The sequence below is a fragment of the Rasamsonia byssochlamydoides genome (assembly GCF_041956645.1).
Source record: "Rasamsonia byssochlamydoides strain NRRL 3658 unplaced genomic scaffold VTN77scaffold_50, whole genome shotgun sequence".
NCBI lineage: Eukaryota > Fungi > Ascomycota > Eurotiomycetes > Eurotiales > Trichocomaceae > Rasamsonia > Rasamsonia byssochlamydoides.
This window is the reverse complement of record NW_027192433.1, coordinates 46,543-62,474: the sequence shown is the minus strand read 5'-3', so window position 1 is coordinate 62,474 and position 15,932 is coordinate 46,543. Positions and strand designations below refer to the sequence as shown.

Genomic DNA, 15,932 nt, shown 5'->3' with positions numbered 1-15,932 from the left:
TTTTCCAATCCATTCTCCTGACGGTATAACAAGGAAGGTACACAAGTATGTCTGCTACTAAAAGCTTCAAATTCTATTCACCATTGTGGAAAAATAAATACCACAACAGGAAGAATAGACTCAGTGAATCATTAATTATCCAGTGTGTTAAGATCTACAGAAAATCGAAGGGTTGCAGGACTCTAGGCAGAAACGCACGGGCCACCAGTTGCATCACTGCCAGACGCGTCGACGCGTCTTCCCGCACGGCCGAGATTGCTTATCGGAGGCAGAGCAGGGTTATCGGCTCTGTTAACGAGAGCTGTCTAAACTTCTGCCTTCTTGATGAATTCTTTCAGTGATCTCAGCGATGGGATCCAGAGATCATGACCAAATTCACTCCAACACACCGAAAGGGCAGCCATGGACCCCTGCCAACGCTCCGACTGGGCGGGCAGCCATCCCAAAGGCTGCCACGACTACAAAGGCAAGACATACGAGGAACAAGAACAAGACCCCAGAGCCCTCGATCTCGAGTTTGAAGCCTCGAAGAATACGTTCAGCTGCAGAGTGGGAGAGTCAGACAACCCTGACACAGATCGACTACGTGAGGAGGTCGCCGTCTTCCCAGGAAGACGATGCGCTAGATTACATCGAGGAGAACGACGATGGCAAGACCGTTCGGAAGGATGGTATTGAGGTGATCGACCTCGAGGATGAATCTACTGATTGTGATACCGAATATGGTCCCTCGAATTGGCGAACACGAGAGGCTCGCACTCCCAGAGTCCAGCAGAACAAAGACCGTGCTGATCGAGATAAGAGCACCGGAAGGCATGGATCCGGCAGCAGGCCTAGAAGTATTGAGAACAGTGGGAAGAAGAGCTCTAGACTCGGAAGGAGATCTAAGGTTCTAAAACCAGGGAAGTTGAAAGAAGAGAAGGGCAAAAACAAAACGCTCACTCAGATGGACTTTGTGCGACGCTTCATCATCCTTGATGATTCTGACGACGACCGAAATCTCGACTATATCGAGCACAGTCCAAAGGATCAGGCTGGAGATGGCGCGAAAACGAGTGACAAACCAAGTGGAAGCAATGAGGTGGATCAAGCGACGGATGACCAGGGTCCTCGGAAGAAGAGGAAGCTGAGCAACAGTCGTGATGTGTCTTTGGGGTCGCCGGTGATGCCACAGTCTGATAAAGTGGTCGAGTCACCGACTTCCAAAAATCACACCTCTCTACCCCATCCTATTCCGAACCCTGAGACGCCTCAAAAGCATCAGAAATCTCAGAAGCTGGAGATCCCCTCTTCACAGTCTCCCGAAAGTCCTGCTCAAATGATCATCCCATCACCTCACTTACGCAATGTCCCTCGATTTCCTCTTAAGCAGTTGTCGGGTAACACCGTCGATAAAACGCCTGAAAAAGGGGAAACGACTGACAGCAGAGCTTCACAACGCCTAGCTCGTGCGTCGTCACAATCGAAGTCTACAGAACCAGAGTCCCAAATTGCCACTGATTCGCAACGCTCTCTTACGGAGACAATAAAAATTGGCATCTCGCTCCCACCGTCGCAGCGCGACCTGGAGGATCATGCATTACCGTCCGGGACAGGTGAAGAACAAGACCACGAACAAAAACAAGATGAGGCAGAAGGGCGATCCCAAGCGAAATTTGAAAAGACAGTCGTGTACGAGACTGATGCTGAGACGGATTATGGCGACTTTGATGATGCGTTGCCCAATCATTCTAGTCAATCAAACCAGCGAGAACTGGGTGATGACAAGAGTGATACCGCGGGAAGTGACAATGGACCCCATAGTGATGATTCGCAGGATCTTCCTCCGGCGCTTCCCAATTCGGGGACTGACCTCGAGGGTGGTGGGGATTCAGATCTCGCGTTGCCTTCCGATGCATCTTTATTTTACCGCCGACCACCTCAATATACTCAGTTTCCGGCTGGACCGGTCCCGTTGCTGAATACTCAGCGGATAGCAGAGCTATTTCCCGAGAGCAACACTCAACAAGACTCAAACGGCGGTTCGACGCGGGGACGATCTTCTCCGTCAAAGAGTCATCCTTCGGATATTTTATGTCCACAAACGCAAACCCAGACTCAGAGCCAAGATTCCTTGAAAGGGTCGACGGAAGTCGTGCCGGAATCCTCACCGGTGTTGAGAAATGCGGAAGTCACGAAGACTGTAGATCATCCCCATTCCATACGCCCTCCGCAGGAGTCTGTGGTTCTTGTAGAGTCTTCGCAGCCAGTGGACAAGATCAGCAAGCAGAAGAATGGCGCAGATCAGGATTCTGGGCCACGAAGAGTCGTCTCTGCTGGTCAATGGCTCACGGACAGCGTGATGGAGAGCATACCTGCTCCGCCGTGGCAGCTGAGCCAAGATAGTGTTGGGGAGCCATATCCTTTACCCGAGGGGTAAATCAGAATACACTGTGTATACTTGAGATATAGATAGATAAACAGGTAAAGAAGCCTACTTATCTTAGGTAATAAGCATATCATATATACCATTCAGGCGACGTCTTTTGTTATGCATAGTACGCTGGCTTTTTTTTCATTATTTTCTTTTTTTTTTTCCCTCCATAGCAACATTATGTACAGAGTTAGTGAACTACAGAAGTCAAGATAATGACTGGCGCTCGGCCGATGTAACAGAGATAAGGCTGCCGAAAGCGGGTTTACGCGCGTGCGGGGCGTGCAGGCCGCCGTATGCCGCAACATGCGGAGGACCTTCCTACACTTGCGTCAGCTCCTGACCCTCGAGTTCCAGGGGAGTCAAGAATCCTGACCATCCGGACCAGGTGTGCTGCTCCATTGTTTACTATTATTTTCTCCACCTGCAGCACACTTTTCGGTTCGTCTACCGCTATGGATATCGCCTACGACCACATCCAGGAGGAGATCCTGGCCTCCAATGGGCCGTCCAAGTCAGACGATGGTTCCGCCGACGCCAATCAACGACCAAACCTCAATCTCAGCGCAGAGTTCCAGGAGACGTTCCGCGCATTCTCCAACAGTCCGTGGGGGATAAGAATAGGTGGGATTTTGGACAATGTGCGCAAACAGGGGGAGAGCTATTACGAGGGTGCTCGACAGGAGTATGCGGCTGCGAGTGAGGAGGCTGTGAAAGGACTCTCGGATCTTCGCAACAGCATCGTTGGAAGGACCAGGGGGCTGTCCCTGGGTGGAGCGCTGTCCGGCAAAGATAGCAAAAAGCAGACCGATGATACTGCTACCCCGACCGCATCAGAGAAGAAGGGAGCAGAGGGCGAGGAGGGAGAAAGCTTCATCGCACGCTTCCGCGCGGAAGCTGCTAAGAGGCTGAAGGATATAGAGAGGGCGGAAGACGCTGCGGATGAAGCTCTCTTGCGATTCGGGACCAACATCCGCAACTTCTTGCGAGATGCCGTCCGCATCGCTCCTCCCGACGAAGGCAGCTCCTCTGACAAGGGCAAGGTGCTCTTCGAGAGCAAAGACCCGGAGGGCAAGCGGGTGTTCCATGCCACCCGGTTCGAGGCGCAGTTGCATGTCATCCACACCAACCTGGAGAGCTTCAGCAAGGACCCCGTCAGCGACGAGTGGCCCGCCTTCAAGCAGAGCTTCAACGTGGAGAGCAAGACGGACGACATTACGAAAGATCTAGAGGCGTACCCTGAACTGCGACGGGCTATGGAGAAACTCGTCCCGGAGAAGGTCGAATATGCTGATTTTTGGTCCCGCTACTATTTCCTTCGCCTCGTGGTTGAGACGGAGGAGAAGAAGCGCAAGGAGCTGCTGAAGGGTAAGATACTCGTGTATTTGTCAGTTGTTGATTGTACTCATTCTAACGAATCTCCTCTACAGGTGCCTCGACCGCCGCTGACGAGGAAGAAGTCGGCTGGGACGAAGACTCCGACTCCGAATCCGACTCGCCCTCGACCCCGCAGGTCAAATCCAACAAGCAGAGCGCGGCCTCCTCCCACCTTGCTGTCTCGGACGATAATACGCTGAAACCTGTTGAGCCGCGCCGCTCCAACGACCAGCAATCGCAGCCCGACAGCGAGTCCAGCTACGATCTCGTCAGTGGCGCCAACAGCCGCACGCCGGGCAGTCCGCGAGAGAAGCCGGCCAACACGAAGGCGGATGAGAGTGATGAAGAGGATTGGGAGTGAAGAAACTTCTTGAATGGAAGCAACAAGCCAGTTTGGCAGTTTCTCTAAGAGCGTGAATTGCTCCATCGTGCTATTCCACCCTCTAGGTCGTGTTTTTTTGTTCCTCTCTGTTGAGATGACACACGCGAGCAGGACACTCCTACTCCTTTTCGGCAGCGGATTTTCTGTTCATTTTATTTCCTTTGTTTTTTTTTTCTTTGCTTTCCTTTTTTTGGGAGTCATGGTCGGGACTTAATCTCTCTGTTTGCTGGCGTTGCTTCTGTATCGTCTGTCTGTCTGTCTCTGTATTTCTTACTTACCTACCCCCGCCTCTAAACGCTACCTTGAATTGTTTTGTTGGTATTCTCTGTCTCTGTTCGATGGATACGTCGCGCCTAATTGACATGCCAGGCTCGTTTTCTTTTTCTTTTTCTTTTCTTTTCTTATTCATAGTCCACGATACGACTGCAAGTGATAACCTAACCGAACAAAACCGTCCTCAAGCTTCATTCGGGCTCGCGTAACCAAACGCGAGTTACACTTGGACGGGGTTATTTGATAATACATTACATTGCCCCAGCTGGGAATTTGTTTTGGTCTCTTCTTACCGCTATGAGTCATGCTTTTGCGTTTTTCAAGTTAGGTCTAGAAAATCTTACTTTTTTCTTTTCGTAGATTCATTCATATGAATTCATTCATACAGTCATTAAGTCTCTCTTACTACTACCATACACCTCATTGCTCATTCCTGTTATGGCCATTGGTCATTCATTTGGCTTGCCATCCACGTCTGCTGCTGCTGCTGCTGCTGCTGCATCGTCCAACGCGTTGTCGTTGTCAGCATTCGCTGTAGCGGGAGCAGTAGTAGCAGTAGTATGTAACTCGCCAGGACCCGTCCCCAGTCCCTCATCCGTCTGTGCCGTCCTCGGCCGTCGCGAGAGCGGCGATCCTTTGAATGAGGGGGGACCTGGTTGATATCTTCGACCTCCTCCTCCTGCTGCTGGTTGTGATTGTGGTGGTGCGCGTCTTCTGTTGGCTCCTGCTCCTGCACCAGGTGGAGGAGACTTTCCACGTGATCCTGGCAGGCCTGGAGATCCTTCTGGGGTTTGCTCGCGCGAGCGGATCTGGAACCTCCCTCCTGCTGCGGCAGGTGGAAGTCTTCCCTCTGGTGATCCACTAGGATAGTAATAATTATACCGGTCCGGTGTACTCTCCCCAGCCCAGTCCTCACCACCACCGTGACGGTACTGATAATCCTCCCCCCGGCGTTTCAGCGGACTCTCGTCGTACGGATCCCAGCCAACTTTGCGTCTGGCTTCGGCGCGGAGCCGTTGACGGTGCTGCTCGTCGCCGCCGGCGCCGGTGCTGGAGGACTCCTCCAGGAAGAAGTTCAATAGCTCGTCTGTTATGGACAGATGGGATTGTTGCTGGAATTGCTGTAGAGAGGTGAGTCGAAGCAGGGTCTCCAGGAGGGATAGCGACGTGCGGATGTTGCTGAAGAGCGGGTTTGAGACCGTCGTTGTGAGGTCTCCCGGTCCGGAGGGAGATGCCATGGAGACTTGTTGATGTCGTCGAGACGACGGTGATGACTTTGACGGTGTCGCGTGCGGGTCGAGGCTTAGGTTGGCGATCAGTTGCGGATCGACTGAGCTTGCTCGAGATGCCTGGCGTGGTGGTGAGGACGGAGGCTCCGTCTCTGATTCGGAGTCTTCCTCTTCTTCTTGATAGACCTCAAATGCCAGCCATTCAGGATCTAGGCCGGGGGGCAGTCGCCAAGCTTCTGGTATTTGTCGCTCAGATAACGACTCGTAATAGCTGAACTCGTTGGAAAGACTGTTGCTCCCGTTTAGCTGCGCGTCGAGTTGCGCTTGCACGGGATCTTCATCTTCATCTTCATCTTCGTCCTCTTCCAAAGACTCTCGCTCAAAGTCCTCGTACCCTGTTTCATCCCTCTCAAGCATGCGCCGTGGCGGGATGGCGTTGACGTCGCGTTTCAGTAGTAGCACCGGACTGTTCGTCTCGGCTTCACTGCCGATGTTGAGCATTTTCCCGGTATCAGCGTAAAAGATCTTCGAGATCTGATGGACGGGAATAATTTCTCGTATCCCGGCAAGACTGACACCCTCGTAACTCTCGGGCTTTGCTTCGTCCTCGTCGAACGTATGCACGCGGCCATCGTCCAGATCTTCGACGATCAGAATCTGGTACGCAAACTCGTCCGCTCTGGCCTCTGCCGGCAGACGGGATCGTTTCCTCTTTCCTTCCTCCGGACCGAAGAAGACGTCCATCGGCACGCGTCTCAATTTGACTCGTGCCTTGTGCATCACCTCTTTCCAGGTTGTTTCGCGGATGCTCTCCTCGTCATGCGGCCGCATGTGACTCGTAAAGAGCATGTACATCGACAGCGTGAATGTCGGGCCAACCTGCACAGCCCGGGATGGTGACATGGAATACTGGGTATCGCAAGCAGTGAGAAATGTGCTTGCCTGTAGCAAACGCGAAGGTGAAACCGTTGACGGCAAGCTGGTGGACAGACTTGCGCCTGACGTCGTAATTGCCAGGTTCATGAGCGGGACAGCATCCTCGATGCGATCGAGGACATTCTTGATGTCCCGAATAATGAGTTTGATTTCTGCATCATTCTGTGCTCGCGCTTTGGCTGAGATAGCCCCTTTTCGGGCTAGCTCTTCGGCGGTAGCTGCCTTTTCCAGCCGTCGTGCTAGGGACTGGATGTCGTATCTGAGGGCTTTAGTGAGGGTGACGGCTGATTCTAATGACGTGTTGCCCCGAGCAGCACTGTCCCCACGTTAGATATGTATTCAGCATGATCTGAAACAATCAGAGGCAACCGACATTAACTCTATCATATCAATCGCTGGGGATATGACCTAACATCATGTCAGTCAAATCTCTGCATACAGGGAATCACGAACAATCAGGCTTCTGACCTTAATCTTGCTCTGTAGTCGTTCCTGGAGGACAAGGAGCTCCTCCCGCTCTGCGCCACTGACATTCTGCTGATATTTAGTATGTACTGCAACGCGCTGGGCAACTTGCGCGAAACAAACCTTGAGTAATCGGGATGACTGTCGGATGACATAACTGGCTGTAATTGTAATCCCTGAGCTGGAATCGAGTCAGAATGCTAGAAATAATTACAGGGTAGGATACTAGGAAAGAAACCTACCGGATGGCATAGTTCATCGCCTGCTGGGTGACCTGCACGTGACGATAAGAATCGGCCAAGAAAGAAACTGCGACTGCGACAGAAGACTGCCATACGTACTTTGGACAAAAAGACCTCCATCTTGACTGGTATCCTGCTCTCCTTACCGTCAGAGAAGGAGTTTAATGTGAGAGTTGACAGAATAAATATACCTTCGAGAGCCACGCTAAATGTATTATTTATTACCCCTGATACTGCGGTGCTGACTATCGATAGCGAGCCATCCCCCGCCACCAGTGCACGTGCACGGCCATGGGAGGTGCTCTGAACAAAGAAGCTAGCGCAGACAAGGGATGTAAGCAATGAAAAACACAATCCAATCTCCCAGAAGGTGGGAGAAAAAGAGCTCCAGATTCATGACGTGCAAGAAACCAACCTAAGGTGCTGCTGTCGCTTGGATAACCGCCGTAGACGCGCGGGTGACGTCCCGCCACTGCAGACTTGATGAGTCATCATCCTATCGATAGTGCGTGCAAAATCTAATCGGGACAGCCCCAAAGCCCCTCACTGTCGAAAACTATACCTCTGTCGCCCTCCCCACCCGACGAGGCCCTTCTTCTCTCACTTTTTCTTTCTTTCCTTTTCCTCGTCTTGCTTTGTGGTTCTTGGCTCTCTTCTGTTGTCACAATGGCCGATCAGACTCCTGACAACTGGGAGGATGAGCTCTCCAAGCAGACAGAAGGCGTCAACCTGAACGGGGGACGCCCAACCCTACAAGCACAAGCACCGACCTTCCGCCCTGGTGCTCCTGCTTTCCAGCCTGGCGCTCCGGCCTTTCATCCTGGCCAACCTTACCAGCAGTATGGAGGGTATCCTCAGTACGCACAATACGGACAACAGGGCTACTACCCCGCCTATGACCAGCAAGCGTATGGCCAGTACGGAGCGTATGCGCAGCAACCAGGCAATTACAACCAGATCTACAACACGCAATATGGGGGCTACAATACCCAGGGAATGGGATATCAACAACAGCCACAGCAGCAGCCACAGCAGCGTCAACAACAGCAGCGACAGGCGCCCGAGAAACCGAAGGCTCCTGCGTCTGATGCTCCGGCCGCACAACCAGCTCCCGCGGCCTCGAAGCCTGCCGCCAATGCCAATACCTCTTCTACCGCTCCTCCCAAGGCCAAGGTCCTGTCGATCGGCGGTGATGCGGCTGCCGCACCGAAGGCTAAAGTTCTCTCCGTCGGTACCCCGGCGTCCTCTGCGCCATCTGCCAAATCTACTCCCGCCACACAGACTACTGTCTCCCCCGGTGACACCATTGGAGCTGCCGCTGCTGAAGCTGGTTCCAAGGTGACCGCTGCTAAAGCAATTGAGAAGACGGAGAAGAAAGCGGAACAAAAGGCCGCCGCAAGCGGAAAGGCCTCTCCTGCTCCTTCTTCCGGTCGTGCTAGCCCCGCTCGCGGCGACACCGGCAAAACCGGTCGGGATGCCAATGCAGTTGCTCGGGAACAGCAAGCCGATGTTGATGAGGAAACTCTGAAAGAAATCTACGGAGAGAACCGGGAGCACATCAACCTCGTCTTTATCGGTCACGTCGATGCTGGAAAATCGACCCTGGGAGGCTCGATCCTCTATGCCACAGGCATGGTGGATGAGCGTACGCTGGAGAAGTACAAGCGCGATGCGAAGGAGGCTGGCCGTGAGACTTGGTACCTGTCCTGGGCTTTGGACCTGACGAACGAAGAACGGGCGAAAGGTAAGACGGTCGAGGTCGGACGAGGCTTCTTCAAGACCACGCATCAGGGTCCCGATGGCCCTGTGGAGCGCCACTTCACCATCTTGGATGCTCCAGGTCACAAGTCGTTCGTTCCCAACATGATTGGAGGTGCGTCGCAAGCAGACGTGGGTGTGCTGGTCATCTCGGCCCGAAAGGGAGAGTATGAGACCGGATTTGAGAAGGGAGGACAGACTCGAGAGCATGCTCTGCTGGCCAGGAACACGGGTGTCAAGAAACTCGTTGTCGTGGTCAACAAGATGGATGACCCGACGGTGGAGTGGAGCAAGGCTCGATTCGACGAGTGTACCGTCAAGGTCGCCAAGTTCCTGGAGGCGTTGGGTTACAAAAAGGAAGATCTCTTCTTCATGCCAATTTCTGCTCAAAAGACCATGGGTATCAAGGACCGGCTACCCAAAGACCTCGTGCCGTGGTATGATGGGCCGTCGCTGCTCGAGTATCTCACGGATATGAAGATGCCTGAGCGCAAGGTCAACGCCCCCTTCATGATGCCGGTCAGCGCCAAGTACCGCGATATGGGTACCATGGTCGAAGGACGTATCGAATCGGGTGTGATCAAGAAGAACGGCACCTACTTGATGATGCCTAACAAGGAAGAAGTTACGGTGGCGGCGCTGTACGGTGAGACGGAAGATGAGATTCAGACGGCTCAGTGTGGTGACCAGGTCCGGATCCGTCTCCGAGGCATTGAAGAAGAAGATATCATGCCTGGGTTTGTCTTGTGCTCGCCCAAGCGTCCTGTTCACTGTGTGTCCGCATTTGAGGCGAAGATCCGTATTCTGGAGCTGAAGAGCATCCTTTCTGCCGGCTTCAACTGCGTCATGCACGTCCACTCTGCCATTGAAGAGGTTACGTTTGCTGCGTTATTGCACAAGCTCGAGCCTGGCACGGGCCGCAAGAGTAAGCGACCGCCGCCGTTCGCAAGCAAGGGCCAGACCATCATCGCTCGTCTGGAAGTTACTGGCTCTACGGGAGCGATCTGTGTGGAGCGATTCGAGGATTACAACCAACTTGGTCGGTTTACGCTGCGTGATCAGGTAGGACTCTCTCTGTCTCTCTTCTTTTCTTGCGTTCTTCTATTTGACCTGATGCTGATATTTCAACAGGGACAAACCATTGCAATTGGTATGATCACGAAGCTGATCACCAATGAAGAGAGTGCTGCTGCGTAAGGATACAGTGGCGTGTATTGGATGAAATGCATTACAAGACGCCGTCATCGACGGTTTGGCCCAACATATACGGGCGGGGAAATTGGGGATAACTGCTCTTGCTGTTTCTGTTTCAATTGATGATTATGAGGCATTTTCATAGATTTCTGGAACCTTGTTCTTCCGGAAAATACCAGTGATCGTTGACATGGCACACCATGAACTTGTAATCTCAGTAGCTCTGCAAATGAAATCTTTCATGCTGCAAACAGCTTTGTGGAAAATTCGACCAGAACCCAGTGGTATATGCGAAGACAAACAATCATATCAAGGCCGTAAAAGAACAGAAATGGATGGGCAACGTTTCATCGTTTCCTTCTCCCAACGACCTTGGTAAACCCATCTTCATCGACCTCCGGCTCAACCCTCTCCCTCGGTGCCCGCACCAAAGCCGGCGCCTCGTCCATCTCAACGTCCTCGTCGTCATCATCATCATCCTCATCATCATCATCATCCGTCTCCTGATCATCATTCCTCGTCTCTATCTTCCGGAACATCGCCGCCGCCGCAGCGCCCTTCTTATCCATCTTGCTCTTCCACTCCTGCCACATCGCCTGGATCTGCTCGAACTCGCCCCGCGCCGTCTGCGCCCTCATCTCCATGATCTGCGCCGCCACGGCCGCCGCACTGCCGTCGTCGACCACCACGTCGAACTCGTCGTTCATCACCTGGATCAGCACGTCCTCTAGATCCTCCGCGTCGGTCTCTGGCCGGTCCCGTAGCAGGTCGGAGATCGCGCCGCAGAACCAGTCGCGCTTGTCTTCAGAGTTGGGACCGCCCCAGTTTGATTGTACGGCCAGTGTGAGTGCTGGCCAGGCGTGCAGTGCTAGGGTGATTCCGAGGTCGAGTTGGGAGGATGCGGCGTCTGCAGAACCCTCTGCTTGTGGCTGTTGTCGTTGATTTGGGACAATTGCCGTCGCTGCTGTTGAGTCTGACATGTTGACTGATTTATTGATTATCGATTGATGTGGTAGAGTTGTTATTTCTCGATCGCGTGTGTAGTCAGTTCAGGGGCGCAGGCGCATGTGCGGAATCAGCCGTTTGCGCTCGGAGAAATTTTGCGCGGATACCCCTCCTGCAGATGACGGACGCAGGACAGACGAGGGTTCAATCCAAGTAGCAGAGCCCCAAAAGGTCTAGGAATAAATCAACGTAGAATGGACAAATGAAAAAAAAAATTGAAGCAGCTGAAAGATGATGTGGTGGTTTGTTATGCAAACCAAGCCGCGCGGTAGTTGTTGAACTCGAGATCTCCGAAATTTTTTTTACCCTCCCCTCCCCGTTATCTTATCAATCGATCAATGGATCAATCAATCCGACCAACCATAAATCATTAACCCCACATGAACTACTACTACTACTCACATAGACAATCATAATTTGTTTATATCTAGAGTTTATATCTAGATTACATATGACACTTCAATGTTCTAAGAAAAAAGATAGAGATGAAGATATAGTCGTATCCCCTCTGCGGCTGGAGGCGCGATCATTGTGTGTATTAATGTCGTGTCTGGTCGACCATCTCTATTGTGTAGGTGAAGAATCCTATTCATTTATTCATTCAGTCAGTCAGGAGAGAATGTCACACTACGTCATGAATAGCATTCATTATGCCCTTTTTGCCTGTGAAGATGGCAGTTCCCTCACATCACATCACATAATTTAATGACAATATCCTTCTTGGGTTTTCAATTCACCTGGAACGGTGGAATATACCTAAATAGTAGACATTCAGCGAAATAGATAAAATGGAGATTCTGATATAGTCACTGCTCATCTTACCTCCCACTCCTAGAAATAAATAGGCGTAAATAAATACGATAGATATATAGAAAGAATAGATAGACACTTTTGAATCTATTCTATCGCTAAGATTGTTGGCGGGCTACCTAGTTGAGATTCACTGAGAAGCCGGTGTCATGGCACCTCTTTTTAGCCGAATCTGCAACACAGATCCTTTTTGGGTCGGGTGTGAATGCACCTGATTCGCCCATAATGGTGGAATATAATAGTGGACGAATCTGGCAAACATAAAATGAAACATTCTGTTGTAGTCACTGCTTATATTACCCTCCACGCCCTATAGATAAATGGGCGTAAAATGAATACAATAGATATGTAGAACGAATATAAACTTTTTAATCTATTCTATGCCTAATCTATGAACAATTCAATACGTATTCTATAGTCTGAACGTATTCACTATACTTCTTTGTCAGAAATAGAATACAAAGTCCTAGATCAATCATGAGACAATAGTATAGAATGTTCGTCCAATTTTCCTGTAGAAGTGAAGTAGACGTTTGTATATACGCATATTCGAGAGAAATAATCTACAACAATTAAGTGAATTGGCCATAGTTACAGACCTCCAGGCCAGCCCTCAGACGCCTAATAAATTCGTCTCTTTCTCCCTTGTATTCTTGCTTCCTTCCCATCTCTATTCTCATCACATCTTCTTTCTCATTATCATTTTCTTTCTGCTTGCGAATTCCAAGCTTCGTCCTTCTTTGACAGTAACCGTCTTTATCTTTTCGCTTCTGGCAAGCGACAACATCTTCATTGTTAGCCCTCCTTTGACACACCCTAGTTTTTTGTCTCCCATTAGCTTTTCTCCCCTGAATTGGGTGTGTTTCCAGGCAGGTTCCTGGGCCCGTTCGTCTGTCTCCTATCCTATCCTCCACCAAAGACGGTTTTGTTTTTTCCTCTCTCTCAACACAATGGCTGGAAAACGTCCGGCTTCTCCGGCTGCTGCTGAGCAGCAACCGACCAAGAAAACCAAGACCAAGACCAAGACCAAGCGCGGCGTCAAAACCGCTTCGCCGGAACCGTCTTTGCCTCAAAACTCCTGGGATCGCCTCTCAAAGGTGTGGCTCACCGCACGAGCCTTGGACGAAATCGATCGCCGAAGGCCGGCATCCAAACCACAGCATCCCCCCGGTCCAGACCCGGCGCTGCTTGCCCTCCCCGTCGAGGACCTCCGTGCCTTGAAGCGCTTTTCAAGTTACGGAGGTCCCGACCTCAGCGATCTCTGTGGATACCCCGATTCGTGGTGGGAGGATCATCCTCCACCCGTCGCCGTCCCGAGAGTCACCACGGCAAACGTCTCGGCGGCATATGACCGCAACTTCGAACAGGCTCTGGCAGACAATGGCGTCGGTGCCGCTGCCGCTGACGATGACGATGATCCCGTCGCCGAGCGCCCTCGTAACTGGGACTCGATCATGCAGAGAATGGCGCGGCGGAGATCATCACTCGCCTCCGATAAACTTCGGCCGGGACGACTTAGACAAGTTCAAGCGCACCGATCGCTCGCGTCAAGGGGGGCCAATGCAGCGAACACCGTCTTTCCAACACTTCGGGGCGACAACAGCGCCATCCTCCATGTAGAGGACAGGGCCTTTGACAATCTGGAGCCCTTCATTGAAGATGAACCTGTCCCTGCCCGGCCGCCATCGAAGAAGTCGGGCCGGGCAGGGACAGGTTCAAGCCAAGATCCGGAGCGAGATCTGGGCCTTGATCATCCCATCGACGCAGTATCCGATGCGCGTCTTGCCCAATTTCTCCGCATTGGCAGCGCGGGCGACTGGATCGGCGACCGTCCTGAGACGACAGGCCCTCCATGCCGGGGCACACGGGGCGAGGGCAATGCACCGCCTGCAATCGTACGGCGAGGCGACAACTCACGACAACAACGCCTACGCCGTCACCGCAACATACCATGACGGCACCCTGCGCCTGTACACGGTGCACCCGACACCATCGACGCGCCCGGACAGCAGGCCCTCCGACTACCACATGAACGGACTCGGGGCGTGGCCCGTGGCAAAGTCCCTGGACGCCTTCCGCCAGGGGGTCGGGGCCTTCCGCAACCTGAGAGAGTGGGCAAACGAGAAACGGGTCGAGTTTATCGACGATGCGAATCGCAAGGTGACGGACATCCTCGTGGAGGTGTCCGTCGAATGAACGGACGAAGGAAGGAGTTGAACCCGGTGGAGAGGAGACGTCTGAGACGGTGGTCGAGTCACGAAGGAATTGCACTTTTCTCTTTTTCTTTTCTTTTTTCTTTTTCTTTTCTTTTTCTTTTTCTTTTTCTTTTTTTTTTTTTTCACTTTCTTTTCTCGTTCCTTTTTCTGTTTTTTTTTTTTTTTTTTTTTTTTTTTTTTTTTTTTCACTTTCTTTTCTCGTTCCTTTTTCTGTTTTTTTTTTTTCTTTTCTTTTTTCTTTGCTTCTTTGGCGTGAGAAAGATGTAGACTAGAAGTGCTAGCGCTGGTTGGAGTCCAATTGAGAAACAATCGCGACTGGTTGCGAGATGCTAGGATTGACAATTCTGGTGAATGTTGTGTCGGTTCACTTCCTTGTTGATCAGGAGCGAGGTCTGTTTTTTTTTTCCTGTTTGGAGTACTAGTGACGTTATTGTTGTCGTCCGCAGAAGTTGTCGAGATTGGCATAGATCTCATATGCTGGAATTCAATTTGTCGAAATTCAATGGTCTGATACTCGTACCTACTCCTCTTTTTTTTTTTTCTTTTGGTTCGGGTGTAACCTACCTTCGTAATGAAATATCCAGGACAGCCTCATTGGAAGCTCCAGATTAGCTACCCACCTGTACCGACGGTAAAAACGATCTTCTGTTGTCCCATTAGACTCTACTCTGACTTCGTCCGGCTCTATCTGACCTCAACTACCTTAGGAACTACCTATGTAGGATAGGATAAACTGGGTATCTGCTTGTCTTGGTGATGTCAGCTCATTAAGCTCCTCCGACTGCCATGGGTTTAACGTCATGCAACACCATGCAAATACTTACACTGAGCGTTATAAAGTCTGCCCCATCTGCCCCATCTGCCCCATCTGCCCCATCTCTGGAGTATTCGTCTCAACTCATATTCATTACTTTTTACCTTTTAGACACCTCTGTTGTGACTATGCCTCTAAGATTGTTTCAAGCCGAGCGTTCCGACCCAGAAGACTCCGGTAAAGGGCCAAATCGCACTAGACCTTCAAAGAGGCGCCATGAAGACACCAGTTCGGACGACGAATATAATGTGAACCGCCGCAGACGCAAAAGGGGCCGCCAATCGAATTCAGGTGGTGACGCTGAATATCAAGTTGAATCTGGAGTGGAACGCGTCTATCAGCGCTGGTTGGCTTCCCAGAGGGCGCGTAACGAAGATGGGGCAGGAGGTCCGGGTAGGGAGATGGGAGTGGGTGACGAATATCACGGGCGCAGAGGGACGCCGTCCGAGTCAGAAACAGAACCGGAAGTGAAACGCTATTGTCGGTACATAGATGCTTTACGGGAGCAGAACAATGCGGACGAGGCAGGAGGTCTGGATCTAGAGATGGGAGATGGTAAAGAAAATGAGGAAAACAGGGGAGTGTCCAGCCACTAAAGTATGGTCGAGAGCGAAGGGCCGACGGACCAGCAACGGGAAAGATGAGAGTCGATCATAAACCACCTCCTCCCAAACATCATTTCATTTATATTTCATTTATGGACTTGCAAGGTCGATGACCGGAAAGAAGAATCGGTTTGGTTTAATATTTCCAGAAGAATGGATAGGATGTACGGTACTTGATGACTTTGCAAGTCTTTTATTACATTAGAATTAGGA

The 15,932-nt window shown here is 51.4% G+C and overlaps 8 protein-coding genes across 8 annotated transcripts; 5 read left to right on the top strand and 3 right to left on the bottom strand.

Moving 5' to 3' along the window:
• Positions 1-349: 349 nt before the first annotated feature.
• VTN77DRAFT_6618 (uncharacterized protein) lies at positions 350-2,419 on the top strand (the record flags this gene model as incomplete). Its single annotated transcript, XM_069422916.1, has 1 exon — positions 350-2,419. The coding sequence occupies one exon, from the start codon at positions 350-352 to the stop codon at positions 2,417-2,419; it is 2,070 nt and encodes a 689-aa protein (XP_069276066.1).
• A 449-nt stretch (positions 2,420-2,868) lies between these two features.
• Positions 2,869-4,151, top strand: VTN77DRAFT_6617 (uncharacterized protein; the record flags this gene model as incomplete). The annotated part of the gene is made up of 2 exons (XM_069422915.1): positions 2,869-3,781; positions 3,844-4,151. The coding sequence occupies 2 exons, from the start codon at positions 2,869-2,871 to the stop codon at positions 4,149-4,151; spliced, it is 1,221 nt and encodes a 406-aa protein (XP_069276065.1).
• A 743-nt stretch (positions 4,152-4,894) lies between these two features.
• On the bottom strand, positions 4,895-7,437 carry VTN77DRAFT_6616 (uncharacterized protein; the record flags this gene model as incomplete). Its single annotated transcript, XM_069422914.1, has 6 exons — positions 4,895-6,926; positions 6,984-7,018; positions 7,079-7,144; positions 7,199-7,256; positions 7,318-7,349; positions 7,417-7,437. 6 exons carry the CDS (start codon positions 7,435-7,437, stop codon positions 4,895-4,897), a joined length of 2,244 nt encoding a protein of 747 aa, XP_069276064.1.
• A 546-nt stretch (positions 7,438-7,983) lies between these two features.
• VTN77DRAFT_6615 (uncharacterized protein) lies at positions 7,984-10,272 on the top strand (the record flags this gene model as incomplete). Its single annotated transcript, XM_069422913.1, has 2 exons — positions 7,984-10,137; positions 10,207-10,272. 2 exons carry the CDS (start codon positions 7,984-7,986, stop codon positions 10,270-10,272), a joined length of 2,220 nt encoding a protein of 739 aa, XP_069276063.1.
• A 344-nt stretch (positions 10,273-10,616) lies between these two features.
• VTN77DRAFT_6614 (uncharacterized protein) lies at positions 10,617-11,249 on the bottom strand (the record flags this gene model as incomplete). The annotated part of the gene is made up of 1 exon (XM_069422912.1): positions 10,617-11,249. One exon carries the CDS (start codon positions 11,247-11,249, stop codon positions 10,617-10,619), a length of 633 nt encoding a protein of 210 aa, XP_069276062.1.
• Positions 11,250-13,034: 1,785 nt separating this feature from the next.
• Positions 13,035-14,039, top strand: VTN77DRAFT_6613 (uncharacterized protein; the record flags this gene model as incomplete). The annotated part of the gene is made up of 1 exon (XM_069422911.1): positions 13,035-14,039. The coding sequence occupies one exon, from the start codon at positions 13,035-13,037 to the stop codon at positions 14,037-14,039; it is 1,005 nt and encodes a 334-aa protein (XP_069276061.1).
• A 66-nt stretch (positions 14,040-14,105) lies between these two features.
• VTN77DRAFT_6612 (uncharacterized protein) lies at positions 14,106-14,774 on the bottom strand (the record flags this gene model as incomplete). Its single annotated transcript, XM_069422910.1, has 1 exon — positions 14,106-14,774. The coding sequence occupies one exon, from the start codon at positions 14,772-14,774 to the stop codon at positions 14,106-14,108; it is 669 nt and encodes a 222-aa protein (XP_069276060.1).
• Positions 14,775-15,086: 312 nt separating this feature from the next.
• VTN77DRAFT_6611 (uncharacterized protein) lies at positions 15,087-15,710 on the top strand (the record flags this gene model as incomplete). Its single annotated transcript, XM_069422909.1, has 1 exon — positions 15,087-15,710. The coding sequence occupies one exon, from the start codon at positions 15,087-15,089 to the stop codon at positions 15,708-15,710; it is 624 nt and encodes a 207-aa protein (XP_069276059.1).
• Between the last annotated feature and the right edge of the window lie 222 nt (positions 15,711-15,932).